This window comes from Crocuta crocuta, unplaced genomic scaffold (genome assembly GCF_008692635.1).
Source record: "Crocuta crocuta isolate KB4526 unplaced genomic scaffold, BGI_CrCroc_1.0 scaffold64, whole genome shotgun sequence".
Lineage (NCBI taxonomy): Eukaryota > Metazoa > Chordata > Mammalia > Carnivora > Hyaenidae > Crocuta > Crocuta crocuta.
This window is the reverse complement of record NW_027530640.1, coordinates 2,226,585-2,250,062: the sequence shown is the minus strand read 5'-3', so window position 1 is coordinate 2,250,062 and position 23,478 is coordinate 2,226,585. Positions and strand designations below refer to the sequence as shown.

At 37.5% G+C, this 23,478-nt stretch overlaps 1 protein-coding gene across 1 annotated transcript in view; it reads left to right on the top strand.

The window, feature by feature from the left end:
• Positions 1 to 23,478, top strand: part of FBN2 (fibrillin 2) — a 255,390-nt gene that overhangs the window by 108,202 nt on the left and 123,710 nt on the right. Inside the window, exon 7 of the mRNA XM_077768864.1 lies at positions 17,188 to 17,313. Coding sequence (XP_077624990.1) covers positions 17,188 to 17,313 — 126 coding nt within the window. The remainder of the gene's footprint in view (positions 1 to 17,187; positions 17,314 to 23,478) is intronic.

Here is a 23,478-nt window from a genome sequence, read left to right as displayed (position 1 = left end):
TGTGTCTTCAATTTCTTTTATAAGTTTTCTATAGTTATAGGGTATAGATTTTTCAACTCTTTGTTTAGGTTTATTCCTAGGTATTTTTTGGTTTTTGATGCAATTATAAATGGGATTGATTCCTTGATTTCTTCTGATGTTTCATTATTGGTGTATAGAAATGCAACCTATTTCTAGTCATTGATTTTATATTCTGCGACTTTACTGAATTCATGGATCACTTCTAGCAGTTTTTTTGGTGTAATCTTTTGGGTTTTCCATGTAGACTATCAAGTCATCTGCAGAGTGAGAGTTTGACTTTCTCCTTGCTGATTTGGATGCCTTTTATTTCTTTGTGTTGTTTGGTTGCTGAGTCTAGGACTTCCAACACTCTGTTGAATAACATTGGTGAGTGGACATCCCTATCATGTTCCTGACCTTAGGGGGAAAGCTCTCCGTTTTCCCCCATTGAGGATGATATTAGCCGTGGGTCTTTCATGTATGGCTTTTATGATCTTAAGGTATGATTCTTCTATCCCTGCTTTCTTGAGGGTTTTTGTCAAGAAAGAATGCTGTATTTTGTCAAGTGCTTTCTCTGCATCTGTTGAGAAGATCATGTGGTTCTTACCGCTTTAATTAATGTGATGTATAACATTGATTGATTAGCAAATATTGAACCATTTGTGCATCCCAGAAATAAATCCCACTTGATCATGGTGAATAATTCTTTTAAGGTATTGTTGGATCCAGTTTGCTAGTACCTTGTCAAGAATTTTTGCATCCATGTTTATCAGGGATATTGGTCTGTAGTTCTCCTTTTTAGCAAGGATCTTTGTCCAGTTTTGGAATCAAGGTAATGCTGGCCTTATAGAATTAGTTTGGAAGTTTTCCTTCCTTTCTAATTTTTGGAACAGCTTCCACGTAATAGGTGCCCACTCTTCTTTAAATGTTTGGTAGAACTCCCCTGGAAAGCCATATGGCCCTGGACTCCTTTTTCTTGGGAAATTTTTAACTACTAATTCGTTTGCTTTACTGGTTATAGGTCTATTCAACTTTTCTATTTCTTTGTATTTCAATTTTGGCAGTTAATATGTTTCTCTGAATTTTCCCATTTCTTCCAGAGTTGCCAATTTATTGGCATATAATTGATCATAATATTCTCTTATTATTGTTTGTATTTATGCAGTGTTGGTTGTGATCTCTTCTCTTTTATTTGTGATTTTATTTATTTGGGCCCTTTGCTTTTTCTTTCTGATCAATCTGGATAGGCGATTTATCAATTTTGTTGATTCTTTACAATTTTTTAAAATGTTTTATTTCAGAGAGAGAGAGAGAGAGAGCGTGAGCAGTGGAGGGTCAGAGAGAGAGGGAGATACAGAATCTGAAACAGGCTCCAGGCTCTGAGCTGGTTGTCAGCACAGAGCCCTGACGTGGGGCTCGAACCCATGAACAGTGAGATCATGACCTGAGCTGAAGTCGGATGCTTAACTGACCAAGCCACCCAGGTGCCCCTTTTTAAAAAAAATTTTTTTAGTGTTTTATTTCTGAGAGAGAGAGAGAGAGAGAGAGAGAGAGAGAGCTAGCGAGCGAGCAGGGGAGGGTCAGAGAGAGAGGTACAGAATCTGAAACAGGCTTCAGGCTCTGAGCTAGCTGTCAGCACAGAGCCTGATGTAGGGCTCGAACCTGTGAATGGTGAGAAGTCAGACAATTTTGTAGATTCTTTCAAAGAATTGGCTTGTGGTTTCATTCATCTGTTCTGTGGGGTCATTTTATATCATTGATTTCTGCTCTAATCTTTAGTATTTCCCCTATTCTACTGGTTTTGGGCTTTGTGGGCTGTTGTTTTATCAGATCTTTTAGGTATAAGGGTAGGTTGTATATTTGAGACCTTTCTTTCTTCTTTAGGAAGGCCTGGATTGCTGTATACTTCCCTCCTGACCACCTTTACTGCATCCCAAAGATTATGGGCTGTTGTGTTCTCATTTTCATTGGCTTCCATGTACTTTTTATTTTCCTCTTTAATTTCTTAGTTAACCCATTCATTCTTTAGTAGGATTTTCTTTAATCTCCCAAGTATTCATGGTCTTTCCTAAGTTTTTCTTGTGGTTGATTTCAAGATTCATAGTGTTGTGGTTTGAAAACATGCAGGGTATAATCTTGATCTTTATGTGCTTGGTGAAGGGTGGTTTGTGTCCCATTATATGATCTGTTGTGGACAATGTTCCATGTCACTCGAGAAGAATGTGTATGCTGCTGCTTTAGGATGAAATGTTCTGAATATGTGTGTTAAGCCCATTATCAATGAGTTTCTTTATGTTTGTGAGTAATTGATTTATATATTTGGGTGCTTTCATGTTGGGAGTATCAATATTTACAATTGTTAGATCTTCTTGGTAGTTATATCCTTTAATTATGATAGAATGCCCTTCTTCATCTCTTGTTACAGTCTTTATTTTAAAATCTAGTTTGTCTGATATAATTATGGCCACTCCAGCCTTCTTTTGATGACTATTAGCGTGATAGATGGTTCTCCCTTCTCTTACTTTTAATGTGCAGGTGTCTTTAGGTCTATAATGGGTCTCTTGTAAGCTGCATGTAGATGAATTTTATCTCAGATGAGGTGTTTTAAAGCTCCACACTTTAGAGCCCCCTGTGGCTTGGATTCATGCTGACCCTTTAGGGGAGGGTCTCACTTAGCAATTGCCGGGTGCCACCTTGACCCAGAAAAAGTTTGTGTGATCATGCAGATCAATTTCATAGGTGTGCAAAAATGGTTTGGTGCTGATCTAGCTGTGTTTCAGGGACAAGACAAACTAAGGGTCTCCATGCTGCTCCACTATCTTAATTTGCCCCCTCCTCCCCCAACCGATCAAGTTTTCTTAAATCAAGGTTTTTACTATGTTAAGCCAAAATACATTTTGAAATCCTTAGGGTTTTATAATTACACTCAACGTACTAATGCTTAACGAGAAAAAAAAATGGGAACAAAAAATATTAAATTCTTGCATTTTGGCCAAATCCAAATGGTTATAGCAAATTTAACTTTGGAATTTCCTGACTTTTGTGTTGTTGAAATTGTAGGTTTTACCCAATGTTAAAGGAGCCTTTCAATTTAATTTCAATGTATTTAAATGTTTAAGGTAATTGTGGAAGGCAGGAAGGATAGGAAGAAAGAAAGCTTCTGAAGGACATAGTTTTAACAGTTCACTACTCAGTTGTTAAAAGTGTTCCCCTCTAGAAGCTCAGCATCCCTCAGTTTAAGTCTTCATCATTTCAGAACTTGTAAATGATTTTATCTTACTTGTTTAAAAAGGGTAACATAATGTTTCCACCCTGTATAAATGGGAAAAAGAGAGAGAGAATTGAAAGGAAAGGAAAACCACTTCTGGTAAATAGTTACACTTCCCAAGAAATATCATTTGGGGATGCAGACCGACAATGTAAGCTCCTATTGTTTCACTGTATTATCAGTGACTTTTATGTCTTTTGAAATAGAAATATCTTTCCAACTTTTGTCTTAATCTTAAAAAGCACAGTAATGGAACTGCCTTTTGCCGCCGTTACTTCATGCCTGAGCTACTCCTAATTAGTGTTTAGAAAGATGCAGTATTGATTTTGGGCCAAAAGGAAACCATTCATTACATGGCTACAGAGTGGCCTTTATAAAGAATGCCATTATTCTGCCTAAAGAGACCAAAAAACCTTTTTAAAAGTTTGTTTATTTATTTTGAGAGAGAGACACAGTGGACATGCATGGAGGAGGGCCAGAGAGAGAGGGAGAGAGAGAATCCCAAGCAAGCTCCACTCTGGCAGTGTAGAGTCCAGCATGGGACTCAATCCCATGAGATCATGACCTGAGCTGAAATCAAGAGTTGGACATTTAACCACCTGAGCCACCCGGATGCCCGCAGCCAAAAACAAACAAACAAAACCCACTTAATTAGAAAGTCCCTTTAGTGCCCATTAATGTAAACAGCAAGACTATTTTAAATGTACTTCTGTAGATCAATAACAAGAAGAAAGAGGTACCAAAAAGGAATAGATAATAGCACTATAGCAAAATGCTGAGGTACCACAAACATATTGATAGTAAATGATAGACCACATCACTGTACAGTGAATATATAGTGGGTTGTGGTGTTTTCCATCATCCTAAAAATAAACATTTTTATTTCTACCTTCATTTTGAACTACTGCCCTCTCTTTTCTTTCTTCTTCTTATCAGAATTGGGAATTATCTACAGTTAGCCTCTACTTCCTATATTCTGATTTACTCTAGAACCCTCTGCAGTCTGTGCAGTCACATGAAACTCATTTCATCAAGACGACCAGGGGGACTTTTCTCATTCCTGAGCTTGCCTGGTACTCCTGCAGGAAAAAAATCATCTACATTCGGTTGCCCTCCCCCAACCCCTGCTTTTGGCGAGCCTGTGATTGGCTCCTGCCTTTCCTCCCTTAGTCTGCAGCCTCCCCCTAGGCCTGTACCCTGCCCCCAGTGATCTCAGCCACAGCATGCACAGACATCACGTCTGTAGTGCCCCCATACCTAGCCTGTGTATGTGAACCTCACCAGCACTTCCCACAACTTTGTTGCAATCCTAAAGGTGGGCCCACTCTTGACTCCTCCATTTCCTGACACCACTTTTTTATCAGTAAGATATTTGGGTAGATTATACTTCCTAAATATATCTCGACTTTGTCCACTTTTCTGCGCCTTCCTCTCCATTATCTCTTTTACTGAGCCACCTTTCTTTGGGATTTCCCTACCTCCTCCTTGTCCCAGCCTGGTCCTTTGTCCACATTGTATTCACAGTGATCTTTCCAAAGTACATGGTTGGCCATGTCCCTCCTCTGTTGGAGTCCCCCGACTTCTTGATAAAATCCCTGCACGACCATCCTCAGCTTTCCTCTCTAGCTTCATTTTTTTCTTTGCACTCTATGATTCTGGGCCATTAACATCACTTACTCCCTCAAATAAATCACGCTGCCTCTTGCCTCACCTTTTGTGTATGTTCTTCCTTCTCCCTGGAAAACAGTATTCCACTTCATCTCATAGCCTGGTGGGGACCTTTTCTCTGACATGTTTCAGTGGGACTGTGAATGTCCCATGGAAGTCTTTCCTGACTCATTTCTCTTCTGTGTTTCCCTTCCCCCTGCACTGCTCGTTGCACTGCTCACACTATTGGTCACACCGCATCGACATCGGGTATAATTCTGATCTCTTGGCCACCAGCACCAGCTTCTGGGGAAGGAGTCCAGCACACCCTGGGTTTCAGCTCTGCTCACAGCTTTGCTATTCTGTTTGTGGTCCAAGGACACATTTATTTCATGTTTTGGAACCAGCTGGTCTCTTTTATTTTCTTGTATGTCATCTGTCGCTGCTCTGTGTTTGGAGCAGAGGGGGATACCAGAGCATCTTGACTGGAAGTCACAATCTGTGATGTTTAGTAAGCTGTCCAGGTGATATGTGTGTGTGTGTGTGTGTGTGTGTGTGTGCACGTTAAAGTTTTGTAGCTTCTGTGCTCCATTTTACCTAGAAGACTAAAGCTATTTGACATATTCAATCTCAGATTCTCTTACTACAACCTCATTTTCCATTTTCCCTGCCTTTGATGAAGTATCTTCCTATCTTTCCAGAGCAGAATGTTCCAGCTCTGTACTTTACTCCATCACCTTTCTCACCCTCCTGACTCCTGCTGTTCATTGACTCAGTTTCTAGCTTGTGTCTCTTCTCTTTCCTAATTCTTTCTCTGACTTGCAATCAAGACCATCTACACAAAACCTCTGTCTGCTGTCTCTCATTTTTTAATTTTTTAAAATGTTTTTATTTCTGTGTGTGTGAGAGAGAGAGAGCGAGAGCGAGCGAGCAGGGGAGTGTCAGAGAGAGAGGGAGACACAGAATCTAAAGCAGGCTCCAGGCTCTGAGCTGTCAGCACAGAGCCCGACGCGGGGCTTGAGTCCACGAACCATGAGATCATGACCTGAGCCGAAGTCGGACGCACAACTGACTGAGTCACCCAGGCGCCCCATGTCTGCTGTCTCTTAAGGCTCCTATCACTATATTCTTTTCTGCTTTCTTCACTGTGAAGTTTCCTAAAAGCATAGTTTGTAGCAGCAATCTTCCACCCCACCAATTATTTCTTACCCCTTTGTAAAATTGCCTTTGTTCTCATGAATCCCTCATAATATTTATTATTCTTGGTTACCTTGTTTCTTCTTAAATACTATTCTTTGGTAGCTTAGTTTCCTAATGTTGCTACAACATATCACCAAAACTCAGTGACTTTTAAAACACAACATTATTATTTTACCCTTTTGGAGATCACATGTCCAAAATGGGACTCACCAGGCTGAAGTCAAGGTGTTGGCAAGGATTGCCTATTTCCTTCTGGAGTGTCTAAGGGAGAATTCATTTTCTTTACTTTTCTTGCTTTTAGAAACTCTCTTCATTACTGGCTTGTGGACCCCTTCCATCTTCAAAGCTATCAGTGCAACATCTTCAAATCTCTCGCCGAATCTGATACTTCAGCCTCATCTTCCACTTACAAGGACTCTTGATTATATTGGACCCAGGGTCAACTCATCTCAAGATGAGTTGATTAGTGAGCTTGATTCTTCCTTGTCATATGAACTGACATATTCACAGATACCCCAGATTAGGACTCTGACATTGGTGAGCCATTATCTTGCCTGTCACATTTGACCTCTTTAAAATTTAAATCATTTAAATTTTATTCTTTTTTTTTTTTATCGCTTTTCAGTAATCCTGGTGATCTTTCTTTACTATTCTGTCTTCACTTGCTTCTCTTCTTTCAAATTAGTATAACCTCTCTATTACTGATTTTATTCCCATTGATGGTTTCAACTGTCCTTATCCATAGCTGCCAATCCCTTTATAAAGATCAACCCTGGATTTTCAACTACTTTCTAGATATTATTAGCTCAACATGTTAGTGATGAAACCATCAACTTCCCCCAAAATATCTTTCCTTGATGTTCATTTTGTTAATATCAGTTCAGTAGTGAAATCTTACTGTCCTTTCTCTTATTCTTGCTTTAACTTTCAGGACACATCTTTCATTTATTGTTTCCTTTCTTTGTCTCTCCTCATTAACTGCAGCCTGGACCATGTTGTTATCTCTACTGTCCTTGCCCTGTTCTTGCCTTAGTCCTGTAGTTCTTTATCAACATTGGCAGATAGTTTTACTGAAAGTAAAATTTTTTTATTAAGTTTTTAAATTTTAATTCCAGTATAGTTAACTTAGAGTTTTATATTATATTAGGTGTTCAATATAGTGATTCAACACTTCTGTACATTGCTTAGTTCTCATCTTGGTAAGTGTACTCGTTAAACTCCATCAAAAGTAAAATTCTAGTGTGCTTGGGTAGTTCCATCAGTTGGGGATCCAAATCTTGATTTTGGCTCAGGTCATGATCCCAGTCTCATGGGATTAAGTCCCACATTCGTCTCTATGCTGAGGGTGGAGTCTGTTTGAGATTCTCTCTCTCTCTGTCTCTCTCCCTCTCTCCCCTCCTCCCTCCCCCCTGCTCATGTGTGCTTTCTTTCTCTCTCTCTAAAAAAAAAAGAAGAGTCTTACTCTCCTTCCTGGCTTAGTGATTTAGGTGCTCCTCATTACTACAAAATAAGGACAGATCCCTGAAAATGGCATTCTAACTTTCCAGCTGTGTCTTCTACTCCTTTATAAAATACTCTTAGCTCATGGGCATTCCTCATCCATACCTTTAAGTCACCTCTGTACTTTGGCTCATAGTGTTTCCTGTGCCTGAAAGAAGCTCCGCCATCTTCTGTCTGTGTTGGAGCTCTGCTCCGTGCTCTAGGATTCTTTATTACTACTGTGTCTTCCCAAGGGCTTTTCCTTGTCCTCATAACTGAATTGAGAATGTATATGGTCAGTCTCCTCTGGTGGAATCCATCAAATTGGGCCCTTTTACATTTGCTTGATAGATTATAGTACTCTGCTTTGATTATACTACTTAATAGATTATAAATGCATAGAAGTCCAGGCCCCTGGTATTTCACATCCCCTTTCCCTACCCCCATTCCATTTTTAGAATCCCTAATACAGGTATGAACAAGAGAGGACTGCTTTCCCTTCTCCACCCAGCTTCCACTGGTAGGTGGAAGCTGTACTCCAGGTTGTAATATTAGTGGTTATCCAAGCACAGCAACTCTCCCTTGCTCTTAGAGCAGAGATGCCACTCAGGGAGGGCTACATGGAGAATACAGGGCTGCCAGTCTCCTTCCTTCAGTACCTGCCGATAGAGCAGGGACATCCCTTCCGGGTGAAGTGAGTCCTTACTCCAGTATCCCTGTAGTGCCCAGGGAAAAGGCAGTCTATGAGGACTAAGAGGTCCTTAGCTCTGCCTGAAGGGCAATGTTATTTGGAACATAGAATGGAGAACTCCATACCTAAGGGCACAGTCATACACAGTAGAAATATTGATAAGAAACAATTAGGATCTCCATGATTCAAGCAAAACAGTGGAACAGCCAGAAATTTAATAGAATTAGGGGGAAAAAATCCAGAAGAGCCCTCCTAGGATGCCAGTCAATTTTGAGGTTTGAGAAGGTTGCAGTATGTGCTTGGGCTGCACCCACTCAGGACCAGAGTGGGATATGTGACACACTATGTGCTTGGGCTGCACCCACTCAGGACCAGAGTGGGGTTTGTGACATACTTGAAAACATTTCTCAAGCAACACAGAGACCCATCAACACAGGGCAGAGGCCTCACTGGCCTGAAAGGCTTCAGCACAACCTCTTACCAAACACTGAATAATTGAAGTTACTCTGACCAAGGAGTGACTCCTAGGAAGCCAGGCTTAAAAATCATAGCACAGACGTCCTTGCCCAGGTGAAATTACATACATGCCCAAAGTTGTGCCCTCTCAAGTGAGATCCATGAGATCACCTCCATGCTACTGGTCACTGGCTATACATGAGACCAAAAAGAAAAGACCCATAAAGTCTTTGATTTGAACTATGATGGCATCCTCTATGTCACATGCACATCCAGCAGTAAGGGGTAAAAAATTTAGCTAAGGAGCCGTAAGTACAACATTTGACCAATTGGTTCTGTGTACAGTCTATAGAAGGCATAAATTTTATTTTTAAAATAAAAAATATAGGTTGAAGATTAGTATATGAAAAAAGATACATCATGCCAACCACAAATAGCTAGAATGGTTAAACTATTATCAGAGAAAGTAGATTTTAAATTAAAAATATTACTAGCAGTTAAGAGCAACATTTTCTAGTGATAAAAGGATTAATGCATTAGTGTTATAATGGTTATAAAAATATATATGCTTCTAGTAACAGAATGCCAAATATATGAAGCAGAACTTAAAGAATTGAAGGGAGAAATAGACAGTTTTCAATGATAGTGCAGAATTCAATGCTCTACTTTCCATTACAGATACAGCAACAAGGCAGAAGATCAAGGAACTAGAACAATTAATAACACGATAAACTAATTAGATCTCACACACGTTTGAAGAACACTCCATACAACAGCAAAATATATATTCTTCCCAAAAGTACACAGAATATTAGGCCATATGCTAGGCCATAAAAGAAGACCCCATAAATTTAAAAAGCTTGAAGTTATGCAAAGGATATTCCCCAAACACAATAGAATTATATGAAGTGTATAACAGAAAGAAATTTAGAAAATCACAAGTATGTAAAAAACAGAATACTAAATAAGCAATTGTGCAAAGAAGAGACACCGGAAACTTGAAAATAATTTGATATGAATGAGAACAAAGACAAAATATGCAAAACTTGTGAGATGTGTTTAAAGCATCCTCATTTTCCTTGGAGGGAAACCTCTAACCTAAATACCTACGGTAAAAAACAAGGATCTCAAGCCAATAACCTTTTCTTCCATTTTGGAAATAAAAGGACAAACTAAAATGAGAAAAGTAGAAGGAAGTCAATAACAAAGACTAGACTGGAAATAAGTAAAAATCAAGCTTAGAAAACAATACAGAATGTCAACAGAACAAACAATTGGTTGCTTGAAAGATCAACAAAATTGACAGTCCTTTAGCTAAACTGCTTAAGAAAATGTTGACTTGTTGAAGATGAAGACTCAAATAAGTCATCATAAATGAAAGAAAAGACATTACTACTGACTTATAAAAATTATTACAAAGTAATATGAGGCCAACTGTATGCCAATAAATTAGATCACTTAGACAAAAAGGACAGATTCCTATGAAGAAACAAACTACCAAAACTGTCTCCAGAACAAATAATAGTCTGAATAAATTATAACAATACATTATAGTAACATTATAAAGCATTTATAAAGAGATCCAATTAGTACTTTAAAAATTTCCCACAAGAAAGAAAATCCCAATCACAGATAACTCTAGTGGTAAATTATACTAGATCTTCAAAGAAGAATTTATACCAATCATTCCTAAACTCTTTCCCAAAATACAGAAGGTGTAAGTGTCTCCCTGTTCGTTCTCTGAGGACAATTTCACCCTGATACTAAAAACAAAGAAAACACAAGAAAAGAAAACTAGAGACGAATATCCTTTATGAGTATCCCTTATGAAAATGGATGAAAATATTCTCAAGAAAATATTAGTACATGAGATTCAGCCACATATAAAAAGGATTATAGGGACTCCTGGGTGGCTTAGTTGGTTAAGCATCCAACTTCGGCTCAGGTCATGATCTCATGGTTTGTGGGTTTGAGTTCTGCGTCAGGCTCTGTGCTGATAGCGCAGAGCCAGGAGCCTGCTTCAGATTCTGTGTCTCCCTCTCTCTCTGCCTCTTCCACACTTGTACTTTGTCTTCCTAAAAAATAAACATTAAAAATTAAAAAAAAAAGAATTATACATCATTATACATTATAATCATATATTCTCATTGTATACACATATTTATTTATTCCAGGAATGCAAGGTAGTGGTTCAACATCTGAAAAATCAAATAATGTAATACACTATCTTATAATCGAATAAAAGACAAAAACCATACAGTCATTTCAGTAGATGCAAAAAGTGCATTTAAAAAAATCTGACACCCTTTCATGATAAAAATGATCAGCAAATTAGGAATAGAAAGAAACACCTTAACCTGATAAAGGGCATGTATGAAAAACTATAGCTAACATTATACTTCCTGGGGAAAGAATGAATGCTTCTGGCTAACAGAACAGTTAGGCAAGAAAAAGAAATAGAGTATCCAGTCTGTAAAAGAGGAAGTGAAACCGTCTATGGGTAGATGACCAGCCTTTAGGGGAGAAGATGTCAGCTTAGGTGAATAAGAAGGCACCCACTGAAGGAGAGTTGTCCTAGAGGATCCCGTCAAGGAGTTCAGCCAGATAGATGCTATGTGGTATCAATATATGAAAACCAAGAGCATCTGCATACACTAGCAGTGAACATTCTTGAAGTGAAACTAAGAAAAGGATTCCATTTATAATAGTATTGAAGAGAATAAAATGCTTAAAGAAAGCAAATTACTTTTACCTTTAAAACTGCAAAATCCTTTTGAAAAACATTAAAGAAGGTCTGAATAAGTGGAAAGACATCCCATGTTTATAAATTAGAATACTTAATATTGTTAAGATGATAATACATCCCAAATTGTTCTGCAAAGATGCAACACACAATCTCAATGTGCTCTCTCTCTTTTTTTTAAAAGAAATTGACCATCTTATCATCTTAAGCTTCATATTGGAAATTCATATGCAAGTCATGTTTCAGAAATGGGACACACATAAGGAGCTTTTACAACTCAATTATAAATAGGCAAATAATTAAAAACTGGACAAAACAGTGAAATAGATAATGTCTCCAAAGAAGATATATAAAAAGCCAATAAGCACAGGAAAATGTGCTCAACGTCTTTAGTCATTAGGGACATGCAAACCAAAACTACAGTGTGATCCCACTTCATATTATTACAGTAAAAACTAATCATGAGTATTGGCAAGGATGCGGAAAAACGGGAACCTTCATACATTGTTAATGGGAATTCAAAGCACTTGGTGCTTTGGAAGACAGTTTGGCAGCTCCTAAGTAAATTAAACGTAGAGTTACCTTGTGATACAGCAATTTGCCTTCTAGGTGTATACCCAAGTGGAATAAGCACATAATGTCCACATAAAACTAGTACTCACATGTTGAGAGCAGCTTTATCCACAACAGCCAAAAAAAAAAAAAAAAAAAAAATGGAAACAACTTGAGTATCCATCAACTGAGGAATGAGTGAATAAAATGTGATATATCCATACCCTGGAATATTATTCAGCAATTAGAAGGAATGAACTACCAATATATGCCACAACATTGATAAACTCTGAAAACATGATGCTAAGTGAAAGATGCCAGTCATGAAAAACCATATATTTTATAATTCCATTTTTATGAAATGTCCAGAACAGGCAAACCTATAGAGATGGATGAGTTACTATTGGTTGTAGATTTTTTAGTTATGCATAGAGTCCTTACTCCCTAAAGCTTAGAGGGAGATCAGGAGAGTGATGGCATAGAAGTATTTTTGGAGGAATGAACATGTTCTAAAATTAAGTTGTAGTGGTGGTTGCACAACCCTGTAAATACACTAAAAACCATTGAAGTTTGCACTATAAGTGGGTGAATTATACTATCATATAATATTATATTTAATTAAAGCTGTTTGTGAATAGACAATGGAATTTTGAGTATAGGTAATAGGCTCCATGCTTTCAAAATCTGAAAGGGGGAAAGCAAACATTATTCCATTACAGCTTGTTTTTTCACTTCAGTAATGACTATTGTCCTCATAAAAGCTTGAAGTAGGTAGCAGTTTATTGCATTTAAAATTTAGTAATAAATTTAAATAGCATATTAATTAATAGTTCATTGTAAAATGGAAATACACTTTTTTCCTATACCAAAAAAATTATATAGACTAGATCAAATACATATAGTTCCTTGGCACTGATGGAAAGAAAACACAAAAATTTGTTTAAAACAAAATGTCTTGTTTTGTTTCTTCTAAGGTCTCTGTAACATAATTGTTACAGAGACTGCTTTATCCTATTACAGCCATATTGGAATTGACAGAATCTCTGGGGCAATGTTCTTAGAATTCAGTGATATCTGAGATCACACTTAGCACTACTTACTAAATTATTCATTATATTCTGCTTAGAGTAAGATTTACAGTAAATGTTGTAAATGTTGGTTGACAAATATGAGGTTCTGTGGTTTGGCAGTCAAATCTGTCAGATGGTTTTCCTTAGATCTAATTTTCTTTTTAAAAAATTCTGTATGCAACTTCTTCAAATTACCAAGCCGTTTCCAGCCCTTCAATGCCACACCCAACAAACCCTCTCCATTTGACAGTGTTGTTGCTCATGTCCCTCACACTCTCTCTCTCCTCTCCTTCATTTTTCCTTCCCAGTCTCCTCTTTTGGCTTTTCTTCCTTTGACTTCCTTTTAGATGGTGGGAATTCTCAGAAGTTCCCTCCTTAAAGTCAACTCTTTTTATTCATGTATCTTCTTTGGACATCTCATTTATTGCTATAATTCAAATACAGTCCATTGAGTTGGTGATAAATCACAAATGTACATTTTTACCCCTTATATCTGAGTTTCAATCCTGTTGTTGTGTAGTTGGAATTGCTGCCCACGTTTTTTAAATCTCAAGTTCAAAAAGGCCAAAATCCAGCTTAACCTCAAAATGTCCCTCCGTGTCCCCATTCTCTGTTAATAGCACTATCATTGTCTCCTTTGCTAATCAAGATAGAAATCTAAAATCCTGGTGCAAAAATCCTGTTGATTTCTCCTTTCTCGTGCTACATGCTCTCATCTCATATCCTTTCCTACATGCTCTCATCACTGATCACTGGACTATTCGTAGTCTACATTAAACATAAGAATTACCTTTCTAAAATACTTAATTTGTTTATGTATTGTTCTTGTTTCATTTAAACTCCTTCAGAGACACCATAAATCACCTCGGAATAAAAGTCAGAGTCCTTAGAAGGACTCTCCAGGACTCATCGTATGGCTAACTAGCTAAACTTAATTTCAATCAACTTCCCACCCATTCTGGTATACTTTCCATGCTCCTGCTGTGCTGTATTTTTTTCAGACATACTCACCGATGCTGGTTTGTGTTTTTGTCGTTCTTCATTAGTCTAAAACTGACTGCATTCTACCTGCCACAGTAATTGGTTCAGGACTCTAGCCCTTTTCCAGTCAGCATATTCTCCTGGCTGAATGAATAGAGATCAAAGCATTTGGACAAAAAGGGAAGATTTGCTGCGTGCCCCTGGGAAAAGGTTTTCTCTCTCGTAAGAGAAAGCCCTGGGAAGAGACCCCCTCTCTTCCATCTAAATGTCCCTGTCAAAGGTCTAGCCTACAACTGTTCCAGCCATTTTGCTCCCATCAAGGAAGGCAGCCTAAGAATGAAGTCAAAGCAGTGGAGTGCATAGTTGAACACATCTCAGAGAAACTGAGCAAGAGACATTGGCTTAAACCAATCCTGATGTCCATGCCTATGGACTTCCAAGTATGGAAGCTATTAAATTTTTCATTTATGTCCACTTAGACTGGTGTTTCTGACATCTACATACGAAAGCCTCCAAACTGATAAATAAACTTTAAAAAAAATTCAAGGGAATGTGGGTGAAGGCACATTAGATATGCAGAGGATGAATGAAACCAACTTCTTTAATAAGACTTTGCCTTTTCCTCTGAATACATTCATTCACCTGTAGACACACTTCTGTGTATCTCACCAGGCAAGGTATACTTTATATTTGCACACATCCTTCTTACCATCCACATTAATGCTAAATTTAAATATTAATTGATGGATAAATATTGGGCATGAGTGCCTTGAAATGCAGAATATTTTGATCAATTAAAAATAAAGCACTGAATTTTTTTTTTTTAATATTTTTATTTATTTCTAGGAGAGAGAGAAACAGCGTGAGCAGGGGAGGGTCAGAGAGAGAGGGAGTCACAGACTGAAACAGGCTCCAGGCTCTGAGCTGGCAGTCAGCACAGAGCCCGAAGCGGGGCTCGAACCCACGAACCGCGAGATCATGACCTAAGCGAAAGTTGGATGCTTAACCGACTAAGCCACCCAGGCGCCCCAAAGCACTGAATTTTTAAAATTTAGGTTAGGGAAACTACCAAAAAATAAATTCCTATTTTTCATATAGGATTCTTAAATACTTGAGTGGGGAGCCTTTTACGTACAATTGCTTGGAAGCTAACTTTTTAAAGTTTTCTAGTTAATTCTAAGAATTTTGAAACATGGAGATTTTGTACAATAAAATATTTAACACAAAACCACAAATTTAATAGCACTCCTTATGTTCCTCTCTGTTCCAGATTTTTTTAAGGAAAAAAATTTCAAACATCTGTCAGTTTTCTCCTCTTTGTTGTCAGGGAGGGTATGTGGACATAGAGCACAAAGAAGTTCTTTATTGTGAAAGGAAATGCCTGGAAATAAGAGTTAATGCTTAAATGAAGGACTTAAGGTTTCTAATTTTTAAGAATTTAGATCAATCCTGGGCTTCCTAAGTGCCTTGACTGTTGGTATGACTTTAAAGGATCAGAAGGCAACTTGTGCTGTTTCACCTCTACTCTGTTCTGTTCTCTTTTACAGTCTTCCTTATCCTGGAGTGATTGATCAATGTATTTGGTGATTAAACTGTAAACTTCTAGTTTCCTTTCAGTTCTGAATCCATGCTCAATTTTATTAAGATGCATTGCACTCAGAGAGCAGTATAAGATGCAGTAGGTCCTAATTTTGCACACATGGTTTCATTTTGTTGGATTAAATCTAATAGTAACTGTACCACATTATGTATTTGCTTCTCATGAAGTCAATTCGTGTTAGAATTCTCTCTCTTAGGGAATTGGTCAATTTTGATTTGTACCACTGTGCCTACAGTGGCTAACTGCTAAGCCTCAAATGAAGATATTATTTCAGAGAATGTCTGAATCTGATAAGTTTTTTTATGAGAACATTCCAAGAAGACACACAGGCTTATAGTTATTTCATGACGCAGCTTGCAGGCAAGAGTAACTTGTCAGAATAAACGGGGAAGAAAGAATGATTAGATTAATAGAGGAATTCAAGAAAGGCATTGCCAACCATTTTTTAAAATTGTGGGGTTTAAAATTTCTTTCCTTGTATTTACAAGAATATATTTTCCTGTGTTTTGATGCATTAAAAGATATTTATGCAACTAAAACAAACCCAAAGAATCTAAAAGCTCAGTTTTTCTGTTCAGTAATCATCGTTTATGACTTTTCCCTGTATTCATTTCCCTGTCTTTGTGCTTTAAAGAAGATGGCCAACTCCTTGGGTTTCCCTTACAATTGCTCATTTCCTTTTAAATGTATTAGCAATTAGCTCCCAGTGTACCTAATTGTAGTTTTGTTTGACTTTCGACCTCTCTCTGCTTACTGAACTAGAAAATACATTAATGCTTATATAAATGGCCAGGTTTTCTGCTTTAGCGAAAGCTTAAAAGAAAACAGATCTTTCATTAACGTGCAAGGGAATAGCCTAGTCTCAGCATTGAGTAAGCTGAATGGGTAAGTGCAGGGAGGTACAATAGGAAAACTGGACACCTCCCAAAGCCTCCCAAGTTTGCCCTCTGCCATGCTTCTGTATTATTTTAGATTTCAAGTTAATTCCCAGAATGTCAGATATACCCATATTCAAATGGAAGTACAGAAACATATCCTGAAGCCAAATAGAAAAAAAAAAAATTGCTACCCTCTGTTGGCTCAAATAGTTAGTGTGAAAATTAGCTATAAATTTTTAAATGTATTTAGTTATTCCACATTTTAAAATGTAATCCCTGTATGTGTTTTTTAAAAGCTGTAGAAGGATAATTCTCTAATATAGAATGGAAACTAAAACACTGACATCTTCTTTTCAATTTAAGTTGCATTTCGGGAGAGAAAAGGATATAGAGTTTTGCTTTAGTTGGCGTTGTTTTACTGCCATGGGAGTTTGCTTTCATCTCTGTTCCCATAGATGTGTGTGAGAAATTCTTCAGGGTCTGAAACTAGAGTATATTCAGGGTTATATGATCTGACCTAATCAACCATGAGTACTCTGATACTCTTTAAAAAAAAAAAATCCCTTGTAAAATCTATTTAATGGAGGCCTTTCTCAATCATCTTCTCCTTTTCCTTGATTAGACATCGATGAGTGCAGTGTCATTCCTGGGATATGTGTGACTGGAGAATGTTCCAACACCGTGGGAAGCTACTTTTGCATTTGTCCACGTGGATATGTAACCTCAACAGACGGTTCTCGGTGCATCGGTAAGCCTTGGATTTTTGAAGGCACAATACACAGAGCTCCTTTATAACAACAGAATAGCCCAAACATGTATGAAGATGGCAACGATTATAAAATCATTGGGAAAATGGCTGAAAAGGTTGTTTAAAATAAATGGTACCACTATTGAGGAATTGATAGACCAGGTGCTCTTTGCAAAGACTTCAGTTTCAGAAGCCATCTGGGTTTGTTTTATGTTGTCAGAGTCATTTTGGAAATGAAGAAAGACTTCCTCAAGACATTGCCCTTGCCTAGCACTAGAGACAAAAAGGCCTGAAGAAAGATTTGTTTTTCAACCTGCCTGTTCGCCAGAATGTAGTCATTAAAGTTTCTTTTATTGCTATGCATTATGAATGTAGTCAATGTCTTATTTACTTAGAGCTTGATTATTCTAGTGAAAACAGTTAGGGCAGAAAAGAAATTGACACCTTTAATTTTATATTTTAAGTATATTCAAAGTAGAGCCAAATACATTTGTTGTTTTCTTTTGATTAGAATGATGAAACCCTGCTTCTCAGTCATGGTTTAGGTCATCCTTTATTGAGCAAAGCTTCTACTTGGGGCCATCATGCAACAGTGAACATGAAGGATGGAGATTCCCTCCTTCAGAATAATATGCTGTCATCCTAAATAATAGAAGTGATGGTTCTCATAGAAGAAACAGAGGTAGCAGTAGTAAAAATAATAGTTACCATTTATGGGGCACCTGCATGGTTCAGTCATTTGGGAGTCTGACTTCACCTTAGGTCATAAACTCATGGTTTGTGTGTTTGAGCCCCGCTTCGGGCTCTGTGTTGACAACTCGGAGCCTGGAGCCTGCTTTGGATTCTGTGTCTCCCTCTCTTTCTGTTCCTCCCTTGCTCATACTCTGCCCCTCTGTCTCTCTCTTTCTCTCTCTCTCTCTCTCAAAAATAAAGATTAAAAAATTTTTTAAAAATAGTAATAGTTACCATTTATGAAACACATGCCAAATGTCATGCACTGGACAGCTACATTATCTCATTATCTCACAGCTGTGGGGCCTTGAACAAGATACTGACCTGTCTGGATTTCACTTTTTTCTAGTAAATGTGCAGTAAAATATTCTTTATTATTATTTTTTCTTTTTTTTAACTTAGATTCAAGTTTGTTAACATATAGTACAATATTGGTTTCAGGAGGAGAATTTAGTGATTCATCACTTAACGTGTATCACCCAGTTCTCAACCCAACAAGTGCCCTGCTTAATGCCCATCACCCATTTAGCTCACGCCCCCCACATCCCCTTCATCAACCCCGTTTATTCTCTATATTTAAGAGTATCTTATGGTTTGCCTCCCTCTCTATTATTTTATTTTTCCTTCCCTTCCCCTATGTTGATAAAATAGATTTATTGTTATTACAAGGAGAAGAAGAAGAATATATATGCCCGCACTGGATCCGAATGTTACATAATCCTTCTGATAACTCTGTCTGATAGGTGTAATTATTCAGATCTGCAGACAATGACATTTGAAGTTCAGAGAGATTAAGTGACTTACACAGTGGTACAGAGCCAATAGATGGAATGAGTGTTCTCATCCACATTGCTCTGACACCTGCATCTGTGTTTTTGCCCCACTACACTGCCTCCTTACCTACTTTAAGGTAGTGGATACCCTTGTCTAGACGTCAAGGTCTCTAGCCTGAGTGGTTTCTTCAGCACCATGTTGACAGTCTGCTTTAAGAGGTAGGATATCTGCTTCCTGCCTTCCTCTCCCCTCTTAGAGTGACGCGGTTTGAATGATAGTTGTTTGTTCTTTATGAATGCATCAAAATTCTTATCTTAACCTTAGGTCAAACATTTTATGTGGAATATTAAGTCTAGAACACAGAAAAAATTTAATCAGTTTTAGGGTCAGTATGCCCATTCATTCACTGCATGTAAGTCCAGTTCATGTAACATAATTTCGAAGTCAGCTTCTAAGAGAGTTGAAAACTAGTAACAACTACCTCTACTTGGCTTGATTTTCGAGAACTATGTAGGAAAAAAGTGTGTGTAAACACACATCCACATGTTCACCAGCTTGAAACAGACATAGACCCAATGCTGTAGGAGAAATAGACATTTGGAAGCCATCGTTGAACATAATTGATTGGATGCCATTGACCCTGGTTTCAGGAAACTTATGTTCTAGAATATGGCGAGATGAAAAAGAAAGACTGGAGACATAAATGACTTTATTATTGTGAAGTTCTGGAAATCCAAGTAAGGTATTTATTTGTATTCTATTTGGTAGGCACTGTAGAGTAATTGAAGGCATTCAAGAATGGATTGGAATGGAGGTTTTTTAAGGGATGTGAAGAGAAATAAATTAGTTAGAAAGAATAATTTGACACAACAAATGTTAGTCTTTTATATCATATTTCTAAATTATTTCTTCATATTTGATTTTTTAAAATTTCTAAATATTTAGTCAAACAAAATTTGTGTTCACTTTTTTTTTTGCATTGAAAAGGAGGCATATTCTTCATTACATTCAGACAATCAAGATCAAGATTCACAGTGATTTATGGAGATTATTTTTCTTTGGTGTCAGATATTTGATTTACCATGAAATTACAATAAACTCTCTTCATCTCTTGCATGTCCTTGTAAAGTTTTAAGTCTTTACCTGAACATTCAGAGCCCTTCAGAACCTGGTCCCAGCCTTTATTCAAGATCCATTGCTAATAGCTTGCTGCCTCACACTCACATTTCTGTCACTACTGTATGTGACCAAACTGCCATGCCTTTGCCCATGATAGCCTCTCTTCTGAAGCATCTTGATGTCCCCTCACTGTACTTGTTAAAACCTGACTCATTCTCTGAATGCCTGGTTAGATGTGACATTTTCTTCTTGGGCAAAATTAATCATCCCATCCCATAATATTCCTTCGTTTCTGGCTTTCTCACATTGCACAGATACTTGCACTTTATATGTTGGACAGGCTATAAGCTCCATTGGTTCTGTGTTACACTGCTCCCTGAGAGCCTCACATGGTCACTGGTATAGACGTGTGGGCTCAATAAATCTTTTATGAGTGGATAGGCAAGCCAACAAAAGGGTGAAGTAGATGATGTTGGATGTAGGAATTTTGTTTTTGTTAATAACTGCTTTACATCGTCAGACGTCCTGCTGATGTGGTGTGCTGTAGTCCAGGATGTCCCCAAGACCAGAGTCTGCTTAAGATTGCAAGAGCTGAGGCACTTTGAGTCTTGTGCTAAAGTGTGAGCGTCGCCGTTCATTTCAGTGTTGACATCCTGACCCAGGAACAAGGAGATCCCCTAGGATGGGAGAATGACACTCCCAAATTATAAAGCCATTGTTAAGTGGCCATCTTAAAACATTTTTGAATAACTGTGTTACATTTGGAATAAGCATGTGTTTTCCACATATGAGAAAAAACAAATCTAACCTGTTACTGTGTAAGAGATCTTTGACTTTAAATTTAAAAAAATTTGAGTCTGTATTTTCTTAGATTGAATTTGTTTATGATTTAATTATGTATGGCATGGATATTTCCATGTTGTTGATTTTATAACCACATACATACTAACAAAAATGAGTTGGATGGACTCAAAAATTTTTCTTGAATATGAAAATGTATGTTATCTCCATGAAGGCATAATGCTGCCCTAATTTCTTAATCTAGTTAACAAAAATATTCTGAGTCTATACCACATTATAAAGCATCAATAAAATGCCTTTTTCTTTTATGGGTAGAAAAACAGTTTCATATGACACAAGAATTTAGCTGGGCATTTTAATTTTAAACTAGGATAGTTTTCCCATTTTACTTTATATTAAATATGAAAGTCAAATGCCTAATTTAATTTTATTTAGTATGCTTTATCATTGTTTTTTAATATCCAAGACAGAGCTTTCTTTTCAACACAGTACCAACAACATATGTCAGTTCTAAAAAGAGTAGAAATGTGCCTAATAATCATTTTCTTAGAAGCATTTTTAATATAGCACATTTTAGTGACCTTTATGCCATTTTGGAATACTCTGGCATTATTAATACCTAATTTCCACATTGTAATAAAGGCAAAGAGAGTGATTGGCAGAAAGCAGTGCATAATTAATGAATTGATAAGAGCAGTGAGTAAATTCTGAATGCAAGACGATGTGCCTGCTGCTGTTACGAACAGAGCCAGCAGGGACCTTGAGCAGTGGTACGAAAGCACCAGTAAGCAGTGAAGCCAGTGAAATTCAGAAAATGAGAGTTAGCATTCAGAAATTTTAGAGCCACAACATCCTCGGACATTTTGTTGAGCCTTGCAAAAGTCTCAGTGCACAGTATTGCCTTGGAGTAGTCTTAAGAAAATAAAACCTGAAAACATAGTGTGAAAAAAATAATAAGAGGACGTTTGATGCCATAGGTTATTAATTGCTAAATCACTTTGAAGGCCCTGGATGTAGAAGTCAAAAATTCTTGCAGAAATGGGCACTGGCATAGACTTTGGCACACAGGTAGACACTTCGGTAGACACTTCACAAAGGGAACAGGGGTTTGCCAAGCAAAGAAGAAAGGTGTGAGCAAGATTAGAGACACAAAACTTTGTCTGAGAGGCTACGGAGAGGGTGCAAACAGTTTATCTGAGAAAGAGAGCTGAAGGGGGGAAATAGTTGGAAACAAAACGAGGAAGATGGTTGAGATAAAGAATGTGTTGCTAAGGTTCTTAACTTCTATGCTGAGGAGTGTCAGATTGATCCAGAGAGCAGTGAGAGCACATTAAGATTTTTGAACAGGATGGAGACCAGAGATGAAAATCAGTGAGGGGGAAAAACATTTTGCAAGAAATGAGGAAGATAGAGTGATGACTAGGAGATGCTGTTTCTGTGTGGTTATGAGTGTTGATCACAGGTGCATATGCATGTTTGCAAAACACTTGAGGGATAACCGAAACGCCTAAAGATGTTTAACCAAAGGGAAAAGGGCATACAGGAATGCAACAGTATACTGAGTATTGTTTTACTTCTAACTTCAGAATCACACAGAAGACAAGTGGTGGAATAGGATACTGGTTTTAGTTAAGAAGGAATGTCCTAGCAAGGAAGGGTTAGATAATTAAGGGAGAAACACTTCACTATTTTAAAGGAAAAAATAAACCTAGGAGCCACAGTGCCTCTGTTTCTTTCATTGCTCCTTGTTCTAGTTAGCCTTGTGTAATGGAAACATGAAAGCATACACGGAAGTATTTTAGGAATAGCAAGAATCTGCAGAATTAATCAAGGGGAATGCAAGTTGGCTCCAGACCATCAAAGAAGCAGGTGCAGTCGTCCAGTATCAGGGGATGAAGTCTGAGACAATGGCTTCTATTTATCGACCACCGAGGATCACTAGTATTCTGACCTGAGCTAACCTTATTGGTGTTTTACGGCTAAATCCTTCATTTTTAATGAGCAAAATTCATTCAACAGGAGATATATTTATTTCAAGGTACAATCCCTGAGTTTTACAGACTTTTCATCACGTTGTGTAATTAACCATTAGTTCTCTTAAATCAAGCTTAGAGTAAATGTCAAGCCATGAGAAAACTCTGATAAGAGTACCATTATTTTGTTTCAAGACAGATTCATATTTTAATCAGAGGAGATGAATTGCTTCCTCTTCCATAGCGTGGCTTTAAATGAGACTTCATGTAAACCTTGTTCAGGAATGTGGTCAGGGTGATAGGAGATTATTAGAAAAGTAGACCTGTTTTCATTAGTTCTGGAATATCAGTCCTGCAGTTAAACATATACCAAGTGTTAGAATTATTTGCCCGTGATAAATATGCCTCATCTGCCTTTGTCCTTGATAATGCCCTATTTCAAGGGACGATGCACCTAGACAACTCTCAGTCCTATCAGGTACCCCTTTTCTATTCTAGGTATTTTTCCATGTGACGCATTTCAACACCGTGCTTTCCAAAACCATGCAATTTCCGATACTCAAAGGAATGAGCCCCTGGTTTGCTTTGTAATGTATTTTTAGGGAGACCTTAGTGACGAGACATCAAACTGATCTGTATCTTATCCTAGTATGTCTTTTACTTTGGTGTTATTAGAAGAAACTAATCATAGAATTCATGAAAAAAGTTATGATTTATTTTCTAATCCTCTCTTCCCTTCCACCCTCTCACAAATGACATGGTTTCC